This window comes from Panthera leo, chromosome C1 (assembly GCF_018350215.1).
Source record: "Panthera leo isolate Ple1 chromosome C1, P.leo_Ple1_pat1.1, whole genome shotgun sequence".
In the NCBI taxonomy this organism is placed as follows: Eukaryota; Metazoa; Chordata; class Mammalia; order Carnivora; family Felidae; genus Panthera; species Panthera leo.
The window spans coordinates 110,453,100-110,469,775 of NC_056686.1; the positions used below are offsets into that span (position 1 = coordinate 110,453,100).

Sequence of the window (16,676 nt, forward strand, 5' to 3'; positions counted from 1 at the left end):
CAGCACGGTTGGGATGAACCCAGGCCCCTAAGGCCCTGTGACCAGCTCTGCTCCTGCCTGGGCACAGGCTGCCCTGAGCGTGAGGCCAGCGGGCAGGCCTGGCCTGCGCCCACACCAGGCCCCCTCAGCAGCAGTTCTGTGACCCAGTGCCCTGTGGGTACTGCAGTGTGCAAAGGGGCCTTGTAGGAAGAGGAGGGAGGGAGGGAGGGAGGAGGAAAGGAGGGAGGGAGGAGGAAAGGAATGTGGGGGGGTGGAGGGAGAGGGAGGGAGAAACCAATGAAGTCATTCCCTGAGAATGGAGCTGTCATCCGGGTGTCCCCAGAGAAGTCACAAAGCTTTTCGTTTTTTCTGGAAGAGACCCTTTGCTGGCCAGTGCCTCCGAGGCCTCCTGCCCACCTGGCCCCCTACCTCTTCCCTCACTAACACACTGCACACGCTCCAGGAGTTAGGAATTTTTACTGAACATTCTTGGGGGAGTCCTCTCAGCCGTCCACCCATCAGCTTGGAGGTTGGCCCCACCCTAGGCTTCCCACTTTGGCCTCTATGATCAGCCGCTCAGCATAGGGGGCCTACCTGGTGTGCCGAGGAGTGTGGGGTGTGTTTTGAGAAGGCAGCACGAAAGGGTGCTTACAGAGGGCAGGCCCTGGGCCAGGAAGAGGGCTCTAGGGAAGTGCCGCCCGGATCCCAGGTTGGGAAGGGCAAGTGAGCAGGCAGGCCAGTCCCTGGCGCTAAGGGTCGGTGGGGGCCTGGGAGCCCCGCTGCTTCTTCATGGTGCTCAGGAACTGTTGCACGTACGAGGTCAGCAGGTCATCCATCTTGTAGCCCTGGACAGGGGAGAGCGGGGCTGGAGGCTGCAAGGTGCGGGCCCGGGGGGGCTCGGATCAGGGCTGTGCAGTACCCAGCTGCTGCCTCAAGGACACATTGGATAGGGAGGCAAAGAGGCGAGTCCCCCTCCCTCCTCAGAGTGGCCCAGGCCCACAGGGGGCCCACAGCGGGCCTGGCTATCACGACCCCTCCCAGCCTTTTCCTTGCTGCCCCTCCTTCCAGACTCTGCTGGCCCAGCCTGGCCCTGCCCTCCCTGGGCACAGAAACCCGGATCCTCACAGTGAGCAACTTGCTAGTGGCAGTTGGGGCTCAGGGTTGGGGAAACCTAGTCCCCGCTGCCTCTGTGCCCCATGTGTCTGGGTTGGGGGAAGGGACCTGGGAGTCCTGGCCTCACCAGGGAGGTCTCACACAGTAGGCGGCTGCCCCGGGCCAGGCTCCCCAGTGCCATGTGGAAGTAGGTGCTGCCACTGCTCCAGCTGGAGATCTTGGTGAAGGGGTAGGTGGTGAGCAGTTCCTGTGGGAGAGTGGGCAGGGTGGGCGGGGTCCAGCGGGAACCCAGGGGGCGTAGAGGCCCTGAGTCAGAGCTGCTGCTCCTCATCTCCGGCGTCCTCCAGAACCCATGGGGCCGTGTGAAGGGGGAGAGAAGGGCAGGGGGTATCACCTGTGCAGGGAGTGGGGAGAGCGGGGACTGGGACCCCCAGGCAGCTTTCCCAGCCCTGCTGGGGCCTGGCTATTACCTTGGTCTTGGGGTGGATGAGCAGAACCCCGTGTCGGTTGATGGCGATGAGGATGATGTCCGGGTAGGAGGGCTCGGAGGTTTGCTGGGGAGGGGGGGACGCAGTGGTCACAGCCCAGCTGGGGAGGCCAGGGGCCGCCTCCCTGAGACACACAGGTGCACCTACACGTGCACACATGCTCCGTCCAAACCAGGTGGCCAGGCCCACCCTTAAGCGTGTGTTTGGAGAGGAACACAGGCTGCTGGGGCCAGAGCTGGGTGAGGTTCCCTTGGGCAGGGACGGCTGAGCGTGAGGTGAGGCCTACCTTCACCTCGAAGAAGGCAGACCCGAACGTGGGCCACCGGCAGATCCACTTGAGGAAGGCCATTTTGGCCTCCTCTACTGTCTTGTTCTTGTTCTTGTCATAGGCCAGAAGGATGTTCTGAGGGTGGTGGGAAGGACCAGTGAGGGCCTGGGCTGGAGCCAGTGCCTGACCAAGCCCTCCACACAGGGTCCTGGAGGCCCCAGTCCAAAGTGGCACGTGTGTGCCCGTGGCCAGCCTGGGGGGTACTCAGAGCCAAGTGTCACCTCTATGCCCCGTGGGGGAGCCTGAATCCCCCAAGTGCTGTGGATGGCGTGCGGAGGGGGTGACACTTGCAGACCCAGCACACCCTCCATGACCAGAATGTGGTCATCCAGCCCTGGCAGGGCCTGGCACCCAATGACCCCCTCCCCAGCCCCATCAAGGACCTTTTTCCATTCCTCGGAAGACATCAGACGTGTGAGGTTCTCAGGCACAAGTTGCCTCAGGATCTTGGGGATACTAGCCAGCTGGGACCGGTCGTTGTCAAACTGGGCCTTGTAGATGAGGCCTGCCAGGTGGACAGCGTCCTCCTGAGAACACTTATGGAAGCCACGAAGGTACTTGGGCAGCTCCTGAGTGACAGACACGTTGGCCTTAGGCTGCCGCCCCCCTATTCTTCGTGCTCCAGTGGCAGAGGTATTAGCTCACCCGCAGGCAGGAGACAGCCCTCAACAGGCTAAGGCCCTTGAGGGAGGTTTTCTCGTGGGGCATGACCACGAGAGGTTGGGGCAGGGCTTTTCCCCCACGGGGGTGGCGGCCTGCCCTGCCCCTAAGTGGTTGGAACACTCTGTCCCCTCCCATTCCCAGCAATCGTGCTGCGGTGCTGGTACAGTCACTGTCCCCAAAGCCTGCTGTCCCTCTGCTCCTGCTGCAGAACCCTCAGTGGCTCAGCCCGCCCACCCCTTGGGGCCTCCAGAACCCCCACCCCCACCCCGGAGAGGGCGAGTGGCCCTGGAGCAAGGCAGCTGTGGGCCTGCTTCCTCCTTCCACTGTGTCTCAGGGTGGGTGTGGACGCAGTGAAGGTGGACCAAGCCCACTGGGTACCTGGTGGTAATGAAGAATGGTGTCTGCGTTTACATCCTTTCCCGGGGTCACATTGAGCCACAGTTTCCGCATGAAGTACACCTGGTAGGGGAGTGTTGCGGGTGCCCCTGGGCAGGGCGGGCAGTGAGCACCAAGTCTGTCCTGTGGCCCAGCACATTCCCGGACCCGTGCCCCCCACCCCTTCTCATGGCAGGGGCATCGCTGCCCACCTCCCTGCACCACTGCCCATAGCGCGTAAGCTGTGATACCTTCCCCCCTCATTACTGCTCTGTCTGCTCCTGCTGCCCCCCCTTGCTGGCAAGCCTCACCCCCTCTTCCTGACCCCCAACTCTTCCTCATCCTCAGGACTGGTGTGGAGGCCACCCTCTCCAGGGATTCTCCTGGACCTCTCTGTGGGGGTTGGGCCCCCATATAGCCTTCACCTTCTGCAGTGCAGCCATCTGTCCCAGGCCTGGCCCCACGCCCTGCCCCTGCCCAGCTGGCCCCAGGTCTGGCCATACCCGTGACCCAGGGGATCTAAGGGGGAATGAATGAATGAATGACTTCGAGCAGGGGCCATGCAAGAGGTGCCAAGGGAACCTTCTGCCCCTGGCCCAGGGAGGCAGACTGTCCCCCTTCCCTGTGCCCTCCATCCTAGCCACACCCCTCCTTCCTCATCCCACCCCATCTTGCTCCCCTTACCTTCTTTCTGGGGCTTGTTCTTCCTCACCCAATCAGACACTTCCCGCAAGGAGTCGAAGAAGAAGTCTCCCTCCTTCTGGCTGATGACCTGGGGTGGGTGGGGAGGGAGGCAGAGGGAGGTGTGCAGGTGGAAGGACCTCCAGGGGAATGCCCGCCTGGGGGGCATTGGCGGCCTGGGCCCTGCCAGCCTGTCTATGGCCTGGGAGGCCAGGTGCTGCTCTGAGCTGGGTCTCACTTGCTTGGGGAACTGTACCGGATTGTGCCGCTCCATAAGCCCACCTACCTTCATCCTGACAGCCTGTGTGCAGTGAGGGGCCCGGCCCAGTACATGGGGACAATGCCACAGACACCAGACATCTGCCCACCTTCGCCTCTAGCCCAGGCCCACCCAGCCGACTGCACCTTGTCAGAGATCTTGATGAAGAGGCTGCAGCCTTCCCAGGAGGCCAGCTGCAGCCTGGTGGCAACACTCTGGCATACGTCCCGCACCCGCGTGTAGGTGCCCACCTCCAGCATCTGGGCAGAGAAGCAGTGCGTGAATGTCTCAGGATGAGGCTCGACCTGGGATGACCCATCATAGCCTGGGGCTGTTTCTCCTTCCTAAGACTGGCTGGACGTGCCCCAGCCTGAGAAGGAGCAGCCTTCCCTTCTAGAAAACCAGCTGGATGCTTATGTCGTTCAGTCAGAGTTCACTGCCTTGGGGACCCAGGAGGCTCAGCCTTTTGAACTTGCTTTGAGAGCCCTGTAGCCAGACTGTGGGAACTTTCCCTTGTGGGACCCGTAGTCTCTAAGACCATAAAGGCCACACCGCTGCTGGGAAAGCCTGCAAGGGCACGTGGCCCTCGGCCCCTTGCCCCACACTTCACTGCTGCCACTTGGCTGGGGACCTCTCTACCACACCTGGCACCTGATGGTCCCCCCCCCCCATCTTTTGCTGTCCCCAGCAGCCACATGGGTTCAGTCTGCACACATGCCTAATGGCAGCACCTGCTCCCTGATGCCCCAGGGCAGGGTCAGAAGCCCGTCGGGACCCCATGCCCTGGGACTTGGCTTTGCTGCCCTCCCTTAGGGCCTCCTCTCTGTGCACCTTGGCCAGGAGTGCCCCCGACACCTTTGGGACCTCCTTGACTTCCGACTGCACCAGCAGCTCCCCTCCCATCCTCAGGGGCGGCCCCTCCCCACGCTGGCCTAGAACGCCCCCTATTAGTCCAGAACTGCCCCCAGCACCAGCAGCACTCCTTCCGGGGAGGCCCCTCCCTGTGCTGGCCTTGAGCACCTGAGGGCTCAGGCACTCAGTTAATGTCTGTGGGGCACCAGCGAGGGCACAGCAGACAGTTTCTGGGGCAGATGCAGGGGCAGGAGGTTCACTGTAGCCCTGAAAACAGTGTCTGTCCACAAGGTGGGGGCTACAGGCCAGGAGCCTGGGAAGCCAGCACCTTGGGCGGGAGGCTTACCTCACTAGTGTCATTAGGGAAGCAGATCTTGTGGCAGATGCGGGTGATGTTCTGTTCCACAGCCTCTACCTCCACCGGGTGTGGAGGCTGTTTCCGGGGCCCTGTCCTAGAGCAGGACAGTGATTACTGAGCATGGCACCCTGCCACCCCCAGCCCGGCCCGGGCCGGGCCCTGGCCACCAGCCCCCAAGCTAAACTGTGTGCCAGACACACACAATAAAGAACTCCACCACCCCAGTGAAGGACAGGGTACTCAGGGGGGCTCAGCACCAGGCCCAGAGGAAGCAGCAGGGGCCAGCCTGGACTCACTTTCCAGGCTCTGAGGAGTCTGGGAAGGCCTGGGACACACATGGGGGAGGGGACCTGGACTGACCCAGAGCTTCCTGGGTGGAGAGCACCAATGGCTAGGGCGAGTTGTGTTCTCATTCTCACACAGCATGGGTATCAGGTAGGGGTCAGGGACCCCCACAGGGCCTCTCTGAGGGCACCCACCTCCTCCTCCACAATCATGGCCAACACACTCTCCCACAGCCACAGGAGGCCAAGCCAGACAGGGTGGGTGGTGTGGATGAGAACCAAGACAGAGCCCAGGAAGAATTGCCCAAACACAGGAGGGCTGGCCATATGGATTGGCAGGGACTGGCCTCGTAGCTGGGCTGGGCTGGGCAGGCAGGTGGGTGGCTTGGGGCATTGGGGTCATGCTCTGGCCTCCAGGCAGTTCCCTCTGTGCCCTGGGAAGGCAGCTATTAGGGTAGAGAGAGCTCATGGCCAAGACTGAGCTTGCCAGAAGCCCCCACTGACCACCCAGGCCTCTCGGGTCGCCCCTGAGCCTTGCTCTCCAGCCTTTGCCCAGGTTGCTGGAGGCCTGGTCCTGCGCTCTTAAATGGACACGAGCTACCGGAGAAGACACAGAGTCTGGCTCCACTGACAAGTGTCCACACTGGCCCATGAGCTCTGGAAGGGCTGGACAGGCCTCTCAGCATCGACAGGCGGACTCTCCCGAGGGAGCGAGCACTGGTGGGCTCACCTCAGGATCCTCTGGATGCGGCGGCTGCAGTCAGGGGCCAGTGGCTTCCTCCTCCGAGTGTCTATGAACTTCTGAGCATGGGGCAGCAGTGCCTTGCCGGGAGGGAAGAGGCCGGTACACAGCCACAGCAGCTGCCAGCCACGCTCCTCGCTGTACCTGGAGGTGGCAGCACCTGTCAGGCCAGGAAGGGCCCCCCAGAAGGCCCCAGCCCACCAGGTGTCTCAGGGAGATGGGACATGAGGCCCACCTGGGGCCGTGGGTGAGGAAGCCTGCCACCCGGCTGCCTCAGGCCTCAAAGGCTTTCACACACACAAAATGGGGAGGGGGTCTCCCTGCACCCATTTGTTTGGTGGAGGCAACGGAGGTGTAGGGAGCCCATGGTGTGTCCAGGTCGCAAGGAAGAAAGGGTGGGGGCAGGTAAGGCCCATGGCAGGTCCATTTTCCTCCCAGCTTTGACCACCCCCAGGAAGTCAGCAGGAGAGAGGGGTGTCCCGGCCTTCCCACTGCTGCTGTCAGTGCCTGGGCAGGCTGGGTAGTGCCCATGAGCTACTGCCTCCCTCTCTGACCCATGGGCAGCCTCTGGGGGCTAGGGCAAAGACTGAGGGGGCCTGGGCATGGAGCCCGGGGCCCTCTGGCCCCAGCCCGTCCCCAGCAGACCTCTTGGTGTTGTGTGTCAGCTGCTTCAGGATCTGGCAGTAGACCTCATCCTGCAGGGCTGACTCCTGGAGGGCCAGTGAGAAGATCTGGTTGGTGAGATCCACGGGCGTCCAGGCCTGGCGAGAAGGGTAGTCCCCCATGTACCGGAGGATGGGTGTGGCTGTCAAGGAGGACGTGCCATCATGGCTGCCTGTTACCTCTGACCCTGGCCCTGGTCCCACTCTCGACAGGCCCCATGAGCAGCATGTTGCCTCTGCCCTGTGCTCAGTGGGGCCTGTGCCCTTCCCAGGGTGGCTGTGGGGTTGGTCCAGAGCTGGGGCAGGCTGGCTGGGGAAGGATATCGATGAAGATCTGACAGGCAGGGTCCCGAAGCTCGGTGTTGTCATAGACGCGCTTGAGCAGAGGCTGCCGCAGTGGCTCAGACGAGTGGTCCCATAGGTGGCTCCGGGTCCGGGCCAGGGGGAGCATGGCCCTGCTGACTGTCTCCTTCTCTGGGTCCCTGTCAGGAATAGAGGCTGATGTGAGAGCCCTTCTCAAGCCCTGTCTGCCCAAGCTTCTCCCTCCTCTCCCCACCTGCGTACCGTGTGTGCACTACTGGGGGACAGACTCAGACTCATGCTCCCTGCCCTCCCAGGGTGGCTGTGGGAGGCTCACAGAGTCCCCTCTTTTCCCAGGGAGGCCAGGTGGACACTGCACCTGCTTCCACAGCCTCCCTGTAACCCCCAGGGAGCACAGAGGGGCTGAAGGGGCCTGGTGGAGGCCTGAGTGAGCACCTAAAAAACTCGTAGGAGAATTCCTCCAGGGTGTGTGGCTTCTCCTTGGACTGCTCTTCAGGTAGTGGCTCTGGGGGCCTCCCCTCCTGGGCTGCCACCTTCCGCTTCTCTGGTGACATGGCCAGCAAGCTCTGTGGAGGCACAGGTCTGTGGGTTCCACTGCCCACGAGGCCCTTCCCACAGGCCTGGTTGCTCCAGTGCCATGGGAGGGGCTGACCACAGGGATGCACAGGCCTGGGCCTACCCCTCCTGTGTCACCTGCTGTGTGACCCGTGACCAGTGACTCAACATCTCCCGGCCTGTTCCTTTCCCTTGAGAGGGCTTCTCAGACCCACCCTGCTCCCCTTCCCCAGAGCACCTGTCAGGGGCGCCTCTCACCCTGGCCCTGCCTGCCTGGTTCCTTGAGCGCTTCAGGCCACAGCACAAATGGCACTTCCTCAGGGATGCCTTCCTGGACAGGTGAGCCCCTACCCTAATATTCGCTCCTAGGACAGCCAGTGCTGTTTCTTGGAGTTACTTTGCATACTTGCCGTCAGCTAACAGTTTGCTAAAAGGCTCCTTGAGGGCGGAGTCGCTCTTGTGTTCAGTGCTGCAGTGCACGGGGCACACAGCTGGCACTCAGTGTGCGAATGCTGGGGCTGGTTTTGGGGGCTGGGGTGGGTGGTACCTGGCAGTAGGGAGACCTGGGCCCCCTTGGGTGGGTCAGGTTTAAGCCAGGCTGGTGGGGGTTGGGGGAATGGGTTTGTTCCCAGGATGCACTGTCATGGGAGCATCTATGAAGTGCCAAGCACCATGCCAGCTTCATGGGCACTGCAGAGGGATGACAGGGCTGGCAGAGCAGACCTGAGGCCCAGGTGACCCTCCTGGCTCTCTGCAAGGTGGGGTAAGGGCTAGCAACCAGGTCACCTCCCCATGTGCCCACAGGGTCCCGGGCTGAGGACGGATGGGCGTGTGAGTTACCAGCAGCTGTGCCGAGGGCTTGGTGACCGTTGGGATGGCGTAGAGACAGGCCGTGGGCACCAGCCCCGTCTTGCCCGTCCTGTCGTTCTGGCCCAGGGTCCAGTTCTCAGAGGCCAACAGCCCCTGCTTCTTTGTCAGGATCAGCAGGTCCCCTTTCTTGAAGGGCAGGATGGTGGCATCCTCTGCAATCCCAGGTCACACACGGGGGCAGAAAAGCCACCACTTACCAAGGGCTATACAGAGGCCAGAGACCGGGTTGGCATTGTAGGGGTTGTCTCCTTTGGCAGAGCGATGGGCCCAAAGCCACTGTGAGGCTGAGCAGTTGGCCAGATTCCCAGGCCCGGGGAAGGCAGGGGCTAGGGAGCTCAGCTGCGGCCCTAGCCTCGGGGGACCGGCTCTGAGTGCCGTGACGCCCCCTGAGCCTGGGGACGCTCCCTGAGCCTCCTCTGGGAGGACATAATAATCCCTCCCTCTTGGACAGTTGTGGGGATAGAATGGGCAAAAGGGATAATGTTTCTGGGCACTTTTTCCTGCTGTAAGACCCGGATGCACAGCCCCTTCCTCTCCATCCGAGGGAGCCCCCGTACTCCCTCCCAACTCCCAGGAGTGCTCTGCTCTTGCTGGAGTGCTGGCTTGCAGGGAAGGTGGGCCAACAACTAGACTGCCAGGGCTCGGTCCCCCACCCCTGAGCTATGACCCTGGACAAGTTGCTTCCCTTGTCCGAGCCTCTGGTTCGGTCTGTAAGTGGGATAACAGCGTGGCTGTGGGGTGTTGAAAGGTCAGACTGGTGGCTGGGCCATTCTTTGCAGGGTGGAGGACGTGGACCCTTTCCTGAGCTTCCTACAGTGTCCAGTCCTCAACTAGCTTCCCCTCTGGGGGTTTGAGACCACTTCCTTAAGCCCCTCATTTTGTACAAGGGAGGGCTTTGCCCAAAGCTGTCCCCGACCGTGCTTTGTAGCCCTCTGTCTCTCTCTCTCTGCTCAGGTCCCTCCCGGAGCCCTGCTGTATGGCCGCTGAGACATGGGGATGAGCCAGCCACCTTCCCTCTGACCACAGCATTGGCCCCCTCACCACACCCTGCTCCCGCCTGGCTGGGCACCTGTGGCCTTCCTGTCCTGCAGAGCCATGGCGAACACGGACCTCTCCTTCAAGCCCTCCAGGAACAGGGCCACCAGCTCAGCGATGGCCACACTGCTGGGGGACATGAATTCGTACTCCTCTTGGTGCAGTGTGGACAGTAACAGCCTCTGCCCACCCTGGGCCTCCCTGAGGGGACAAAGGGTACGACATGACTGCTGGCCTCTTCCACCCTTCCCATTCCAGCCCCCAGCTGCCTCAGAGGGGGTGACCCTGCCTCGTTACAGACGACTTGGCCAGAACCAAGGTCTGAGCCGAGGGACCACTGTGTGCAGTGGGCAAACGACACCCAGAGCTCAGGGTCCTTTAGGCTTCAAAGGCAGCGAGCCTCTGGGCTCGGCTCTGAGTGGGCAGTGAGGTGGTTGGTGCATGGGGCCACCACAGGGACATGGCAAAGAACATTGGAGTTGAAATGGGGCACCAGTCTTGGTGAGCTTGGGCCAGCTACTCAGCCTCCTGTGTCTTACTTTATTCATCTGCAGAGTGGGTGATGTCGTGGGGATGGGCACCCAGCATAGTCAGCCTGAGTAAGTGGTGGCCACTGTGCGCCCCACACACGGGTAACAATAATGATGGTCACGGCACACTGGGGTATGCTTTAACCAAGGGGCCCTGGCAGGGCACAGACAGGCCTTCCCAAAGGGCTGGGGGTATTCTCAGAAGATGAGAGCCATGCAGAGCCGTGGGGGTGGGGGGGGTCTGAGGCCCAGCCTGGCCTGCACGGCCACCCTGCCACACACCCAGCCCCTGGCCTTCACTTCCTCTCTCGGATGGGCCGCACCTTCCGTGTGACCAGTTCTCGCCCATGAGAAGGGACAGCCTGTAAGTGAATGCACACCCAAAAGGCTACAAGCTTCTGTGCCCCCTTCCAGGTGGATCTGGGTTTCAAGAGAAGCCTGAGAGAACAATGCCTCACTCTCAGACGCAGTACTTAGCGGGCAGTACTGGCCCAGCAGCAGGACAGGGTGGGGTCCCGAGTCCAGTGGCCACCACGCTGCACATGTCCATCGTCACCCCTGCGCTCTAGCCGGGCACCCAGGGACATGTGCCTCCCTCTTTCCTGGAGCCCCCAAGGACCAACTAAGGTTGTGAGGAAAGAGATTTGGGGCATCTTCCCTTGGGACACCCACCTGTTGGTGATCAGACTCATGACCTCTGGGAAAGAGAGTTCTAGGAGCATCTTCTCCTTCTTGTCCATGAAGTACATCCCCTTCCAGTTGACAGCCAAGATCAGCTGAGTCTTGGGCAGTCGGGGGCCTGGCCGGGGAGGACAGGGTCGTGAAGCTTAGGCTTGCCCCAGGGGGTGGGGGGCTCTGCCTGCACCCCCTACCCCTCCATCAGGCCCCCTTACCAGACAGTGTGGTGAGCTCAAAGAGCCTGGAGAAGAGCAGCGGCCACTGCAGGCGGGCGGCCTCCACCACCTGCTCCTGCACGGCCAGCGGCTTTGCCTGCTTCTGGGTGTACTGCGCCTGCAGGGGCAGACACAATGGGTCACCTCCGTCACTTATCTCTTACTCACGCAACCCCGGCTTCCCCTTATTGAACCAGGGGCCCGGTGTCATGGTGCTCATTTGCTGGATTGTTCTGTGAAGCCTCTACCTAAGAAAGGCCAGTGCCGGTGAAGGCTGCTGGGGAGGCGGGCACAGCCCTACTTCACCCGCCCTGGCAGAGGACCTTTCAAGGGTGTTTTTATTTATTTATTTAAAAAAAATTTTTTTTTTAATGTTTATTTATTTTTGAGACAGAGAGAGACAGAACATGAATGGGGGAGGGGCAGAGAGAGAGGGAGACACAGAATCGGAAGCAGGCTCCAGGCTCTGAGCCATCAGCCCAGAGCCCGACGCGGGGCTCGAACCCACGGACCGCGAGATCGTGACCCGAGCCGAAGTCGGATGCTCAACCAACCGAGCCACCCAGGCGCCCCTCAAGGGTGTTTTTAAAAAAAAAAATTTTTTTAATGTTTATTATTGAGAGACAGAGAAACACAGAGTGTGATCAGGGCACGGGTAGAAAGAGGGGGAGACACAGAATCTGAAGTAGGTTCCAGGCTCTGAGCTGTCAGCATAGAGCCCGACACGGGGCTTGAACTCACAAACTGTGAGATCATGACCTGAGCCAAGGTCGGTTGCTTATCCCACTGAGCCACCCAGGTGCCCCATTTCACAGATGGTTTTGAGAAGGGAGAAAGGCTTGCCCCTCTTGGGCATCAGGGTGCCAGAGGGCCATAGGTCAGGCATGGAAGGCTGAGGTGGGCCTGCTCCCGCCAACATGTGCCTGATGGGCCTGTGTCTCACTTTGTGCAGGAGGCCTGTCTTGGCGTGTGTCTCCGTGCCCTTGGGACCTCTCCCTGTCTTCTCTAGAGCTCTGCTGCCTATCTGGGAGCCACCTCTCAGAGATCATGTCAACCTGCCCCCAGTCCACGTTCCTTCCTCCCTCTTTCTCGACTTCTTCACCCTTTCCCTCTCCTCTTCCTGTCTCCACTGCTCTGTGTCGGTAGCTGGCTACAGTGTCCAGCTGAACTTTCTTTTTACTATTGGTCGAATAAAATGTTATTTCTCTTGTTGCTAGTTTAAAAAAGTGGTTGGGTACCATTCATACCCCGGATTGTGGAATGTAAATCCAAGCCTCATATCTGAAGGGTGATCTGGCAAAATGCCACAGTATCAAGCACCTTAGAATGTTCATACCCTCTGAGATCTCCTGCCGAGAACTTACCCTGGCGAATAACCATCAAGTATATAAAAGTTTATATACCATCAAGTATATAAAACTATAAAGTGGTTCATTATTAAAAATGAAAAGTGGTTGGAGGGGGGAAGCCTGGGTGACTCAGTAGATTAAGCATCCAACTCTTGATTTCCACTCAGGTCATGATCTCATAGTTCATGGGATTGAGCCCTGTGTCAGATCGTGCTGACAGCACAGAGTCTGCTTCAGATTCTCTCTCTCTCTCTCTCTCTCTCTCCCCTCCCCCACTCGCATGTGCATGTGCTCTCTCTCTCTCAAAATAAATAAACTTAAAAAAAGTGACTTCTGTAAAAAAAATAATAATGAAAAATGGGGAATGACCTTAACATTCATCAACAGGAATCAGTAAATTATAATGCATTATTTTAGTACTATGCAGCCATTAAAAATGAACATGAAGGAAAAGAGAAAAAAAGGGAAAAGAGTATGAAGATTAGTATTTTGAGACATGGAAATATGGCCCCTTGCTATGTGGCTAAGTGAAGAAGCAGTTGCCATATAAGCCTATGTTTATTCTTTTAAAGGTGTATTACTTCTCTCTAATCATATTCATTTCTCAGTGGTGTACCCATGAATATAGTCTGGAAGAATCTATCCCACAATGCTAAGAGTGATGATCTCATTGATAAATTATTGGTGATTTCACTTTTCTGTTCGTACATGTCTGTATTCTTAAATGCCTTTGGTAACGTACATGTTTTAAGTGGTATAACGAAAAAAATCAGTATGTTCACTTTGGAAAAAAGTGGTTGGGTAACATTTCCTAATTCTTTATCTTCACCCCAACTCTCCCTTCCTAAACTACAAAGCCATTTCTTACTCATGTTCATTTGGGTTCATGTAAGCCTCTGGTCCTTCCCTCATATGAGCACTAAAAGCCCATGACCTCTCTCCTGCAAACACATTCACTCAAGCTGGGAAACACCAAAAACCACCAAGTGGGCTTTGCTTCCCCAAATTCCTATCACCAAGAACTGTTTCCAACAGATGCTAAACCTTTAGGTTCTGTGGTCAAATATGTCTGGGAAATGTCGGGTAAAACTATCAGGTTTCTCTAAGGCAGGACTTGTCAGAGCCTTTCATAAATAGCTATGCACCGTGAATCCCGAAAGAGCAAGACAGGGCAAGCTGCACTTCCCAAACCACAGGTGCACAGGACACTTGTCCATGGGCCCACTTGGGGGACCCGCCCCCCTTTCCTGCCAAGATTATGTGGCTTCGCCATGCTCACCACCCTTCTCTGAACTTGAAGGGCCCCTGCTGCCTGAACCCCTCACCTGGGGCTCATGTCCCTGCCGCTGGGCTGTCAGCCCCTAAGAAGCAGGCATTGTGCTGCCTTCTTCCCTGTTCTCTGTCCTGCCCTTTCTTGGTCTATAGTGCCACAGGGATAATTGAGGTGGACGCAGAAATTAACCAAAGAGCAGTGCCCCCCCCCCCCCCCCCCCCCCCCCCCCCCCCCCCCCCCCCCCCCCCCCCCCCCCCCCCCCCCCCCCCCCCCCCCCCCCCCGCCATCCATGCATAGCTCTCCTGCAGCAGCAGCAGCGACAGCGAGTGGTGTCCTCAGGCCACGCTGCCCAGCCCAGCACCCTGGAAGGAAGGAGGCTTTGATGGGGGGCAGTTTTGGGGAGGGCTGTCCCTGTTGGTGCTGGAGAGAGGGGACAGCAGGAGGACTGTGAATCAGATGGTGTGTCTTTGCTGTCCCCTCGTGGGGTGATGTTCAGGGAGCCGCGGAAACCCGCACCGGTGTGGGTGATCCTGTGTGTTGTGGGGGAGTTGGAGGTGTGAGCCCCCAGGAGGAGCCCCGTCCACATGGAGCAGGCTGAAGGGCGGGGGTAGAAGACGCAGCCCTCCCCGCCGTGCAGGGCCTGCACCCAGGGCGCCGGCGCGGGCGCAGCGTGCGCTTGGCAGCTGCGGACGCCCACCTGTGCCAGAGGTGGAGGCTGCAGTGGACAGGAGCGTGGGCGGGAGCTTCCCTGACGCCCCTGAGACGCCATCTGGAAGGGGGCAGGGCCAGTGGGGTGGGTCTGTGATCGGGAGCCGGACTCCAGAGGATGACTCCGCCCTCGAGAGACGCAGCCAGCTCACTGGGAGTCAAGGTCTCCAGCTGTCCTGCGGGGGCCTCCAACCCTTTACATGCCGCACCCCCCTTGGCTCCGAAGGAGGCCGCACGCACGTGTGCCCAGGCTCTGCCGAGGCTGACCTTGGCGTGGGCGGCGGTGACGAGGCTGGCCCACTTCTCCGGTGGCTTGGTCTTGTACAGCCTGGAGGGGACGCAGCTGGGCAGCAGCTCCTGGACGGCCTCGCTCCGCAGAGAGGCGCCGAGCCGCACGTAGCAGTGCCGGGCCAGCAGCTGCAGAAGCTCTTCCTCCTGCACGGGCCGGGAGCAAACGTGGCTGCAAGTGGGGAGGCATGGCCTCCTGCAGGATGCCCCCGCCGTGCCCCAGCTCTCGCTGCAAACATCCGGGTGAAAACCAGGAATGTGAGCGCCCCGTCCTGTTACCTGTGTTGGGCGGGACCTATCCCTTCCCCAACACACTGGAACCACGGTGTGCCAACTGGGCTCCAGTAGGCCGCTGTCCTGCTGGCAGCTGTAACTTCCCAGCAGCCTTGGCCTGAGCCCTGCAGGCCCTCTGCCTGAGAACAAGGGGTGACCCTCCCTCCCCTATGCCACTCTCCCAACCCTCAGGTAGACAGTGAGTGTGGGGGGAGGGAGGCCTGAGGCTTGGGGAGGGGGGGACCCTAACATGGGGAGCCCTAACCTTGCTGTCTGAGTAGGGTAAATGTGGGCAAGGCCTCTACCCTGTCTTAGCTAGTGCTCACTTGTCACCAGTGGCCAGTGGCCACCTCCCTGGGGTGTCTGCAAGGATTCATTTTGGCAGGAGTCCGTATAAGGCACCAGCATGGCCCAGCACCAGGCAGGGTCCCCTGTCCCCAGGGCTCTACGGGAACTGGACAGCCCTGTTCTCTCCGGGAGACCAAACCTTGCAGAGCCACCCAACTGCCAGGATCTCTGGGGCCTTTCTGTCCTGTCCCTGCCTCTTCTTGCCCACTGCTCCATTGCAGGCAGGCCTCCAGGGTTGCTGCAGGCCTCAGAGCAGGGTCCTCCTGACTCAGGCACAGGAAGGTCACACGACTCCCCTCCCTGGGTTCCTGCAACCATACAAAGAGCCCTCGCTCCTCTCTGCACTTTCCAGAGGGCCTGAGCCTCAGAGGTGACATAATATTCCAAGGTCCCACTGTCAGGATGAGGCAGAGGTGGGCCTCGATCTTGAGCACTAGGGCAGTAAGGCTGCCTTCCTGCTGCCCCACAAATAGCCACCGTGGTGAAGCCAGGCGGGCCTGAGGCCAATGGGAGGCCTCCCCTGCCTGCTGCTGGGGCAAAGGAGCTCAGAGGCCTGAGCAAACCTGTGGTCCAAGGGAGGAGGAAATGGGGGCCGGGCTGGGAGGGGACAGCTGCACACCCCACAGAGGGGCCCGGGGACTTGCACTCCAAGAGCCTGTTCCTGGCGTCTGCCTCCTGCTTCTCCATATCCCCACATACTCTTCCACGGGTCCTCCCTGCAGGCCACAGCCCAGGCCTGCCCTGGAATATGGTGCTTCTCTAGGCTGTCTGATGGTTCCATCACGGGGCCCTGGTAGCTATGGTGTCCCCTCACCTTCTCGAAGCTGTACTCGCCAGACCAGACCCCGTGCAGGATTTGGCGGTAAATGAGCTGGGTACTGACGGAGTCCTCCTGGGAGTTGTGCCAGGGGGTGAAGAACTCCTTCCGGAAGTAGATGCGCCAGGGTGACTGGCGCTCGTTCTCGCCCCTCTCCCGGGCCAGCTGCTCACACTGGGCTACCGCATCCATCACGTGGTCGCGCCCGCTGCCCAGGGACCAGAACTGAGGCCAGAATTAGGGGTAGTGGGGGTTAGCAACTGCTGTGTGCCAGGCCTTGTGGGGACACCCTCAGGACACATGGGTGGAAGGGTGTGCTCAGCTGGTCCTCTGAGAGCCTGAGGGGTTTTTCCACATGGGGGCATGGCCTGCCTGTCACTCTGAAACACGCCTCCTTACCGGCCCCCTCCCAAAGCAGGCAGGGATTGATGCCCAAGGCTGGCGTGCTAGGGCTGGTTGGTTGGATTGGTTGGTCGGCCTGAGTGTGTCTGAGTCAGAGGCTGCGGGCATGGGTGTGAGAGACTCTGGCCGGGAGATGATATGAGGTTCAGGTAGGACTGTGTTGGTGTGACCCTCCGATTCTCGGGCACAGGAGTCTGGCTCTCTGGTACAAGGGGGGCTGGACTAGGATG

The 16,676-nt window shown here is 60.1% G+C and overlaps 1 protein-coding gene across 7 annotated transcripts in view; it reads right to left on the reverse strand.

Moving 5' to 3' along the window:
• Nucleotides 1-258: 258 nt before the first annotated feature.
• MYO7B (myosin VIIB) overlaps nucleotides 259-16,676 on the reverse strand; it is a 102,561-nt gene continuing 86,143 nt past the window's right edge. For 5 of the 7 annotated variants that reach the window (XM_042954090.1, XM_042954088.1, XM_042954089.1 and 2 more), the window contains 19 exons: nucleotides 16,042-16,269; nucleotides 14,586-14,753; nucleotides 10,989-11,106; nucleotides 10,768-10,894; nucleotides 9,600-9,766; nucleotides 8,501-8,682; nucleotides 7,541-7,671; nucleotides 7,109-7,266; nucleotides 6,768-6,921; nucleotides 6,111-6,266; nucleotides 5,085-5,190; nucleotides 4,033-4,146; nucleotides 3,631-3,718; nucleotides 2,950-3,056; nucleotides 2,292-2,477; nucleotides 1,867-1,983; nucleotides 1,563-1,646; nucleotides 1,220-1,339; nucleotides 259-851 (listed from right to left, as the gene is read on the reverse strand). In XM_042954090.1, the coding sequence (XP_042810024.1) occupies nucleotides 729-851; nucleotides 1,220-1,339; nucleotides 1,563-1,646; nucleotides 1,867-1,983; nucleotides 2,292-2,477; nucleotides 2,950-3,056; nucleotides 3,631-3,718; nucleotides 4,033-4,146; nucleotides 5,085-5,190; nucleotides 6,111-6,266; nucleotides 6,768-6,921; nucleotides 7,109-7,266; nucleotides 7,541-7,671; nucleotides 8,501-8,682; nucleotides 9,600-9,766; nucleotides 10,768-10,894; nucleotides 10,989-11,106; nucleotides 14,586-14,753; nucleotides 16,042-16,269 (2,634 nt within the window). In that variant the 3' untranslated portion in view covers nucleotides 259-728. Of the gene's footprint in view, nucleotides 852-1,219; nucleotides 1,340-1,562; nucleotides 1,647-1,866; nucleotides 1,984-2,291; nucleotides 2,478-2,949; nucleotides 3,057-3,630; nucleotides 3,719-4,032; nucleotides 4,147-5,084; nucleotides 5,191-6,110; nucleotides 6,267-6,767; nucleotides 6,922-7,108; nucleotides 7,267-7,540; nucleotides 7,672-8,500; nucleotides 8,683-9,599; nucleotides 9,767-10,767; nucleotides 10,895-10,988; nucleotides 11,107-14,585; nucleotides 14,754-16,041; nucleotides 16,270-16,676 lie in introns of those variants that run through there. The other 2 variants (XM_042954093.1, XM_042954094.1) reach the window with 2 other exon arrangements.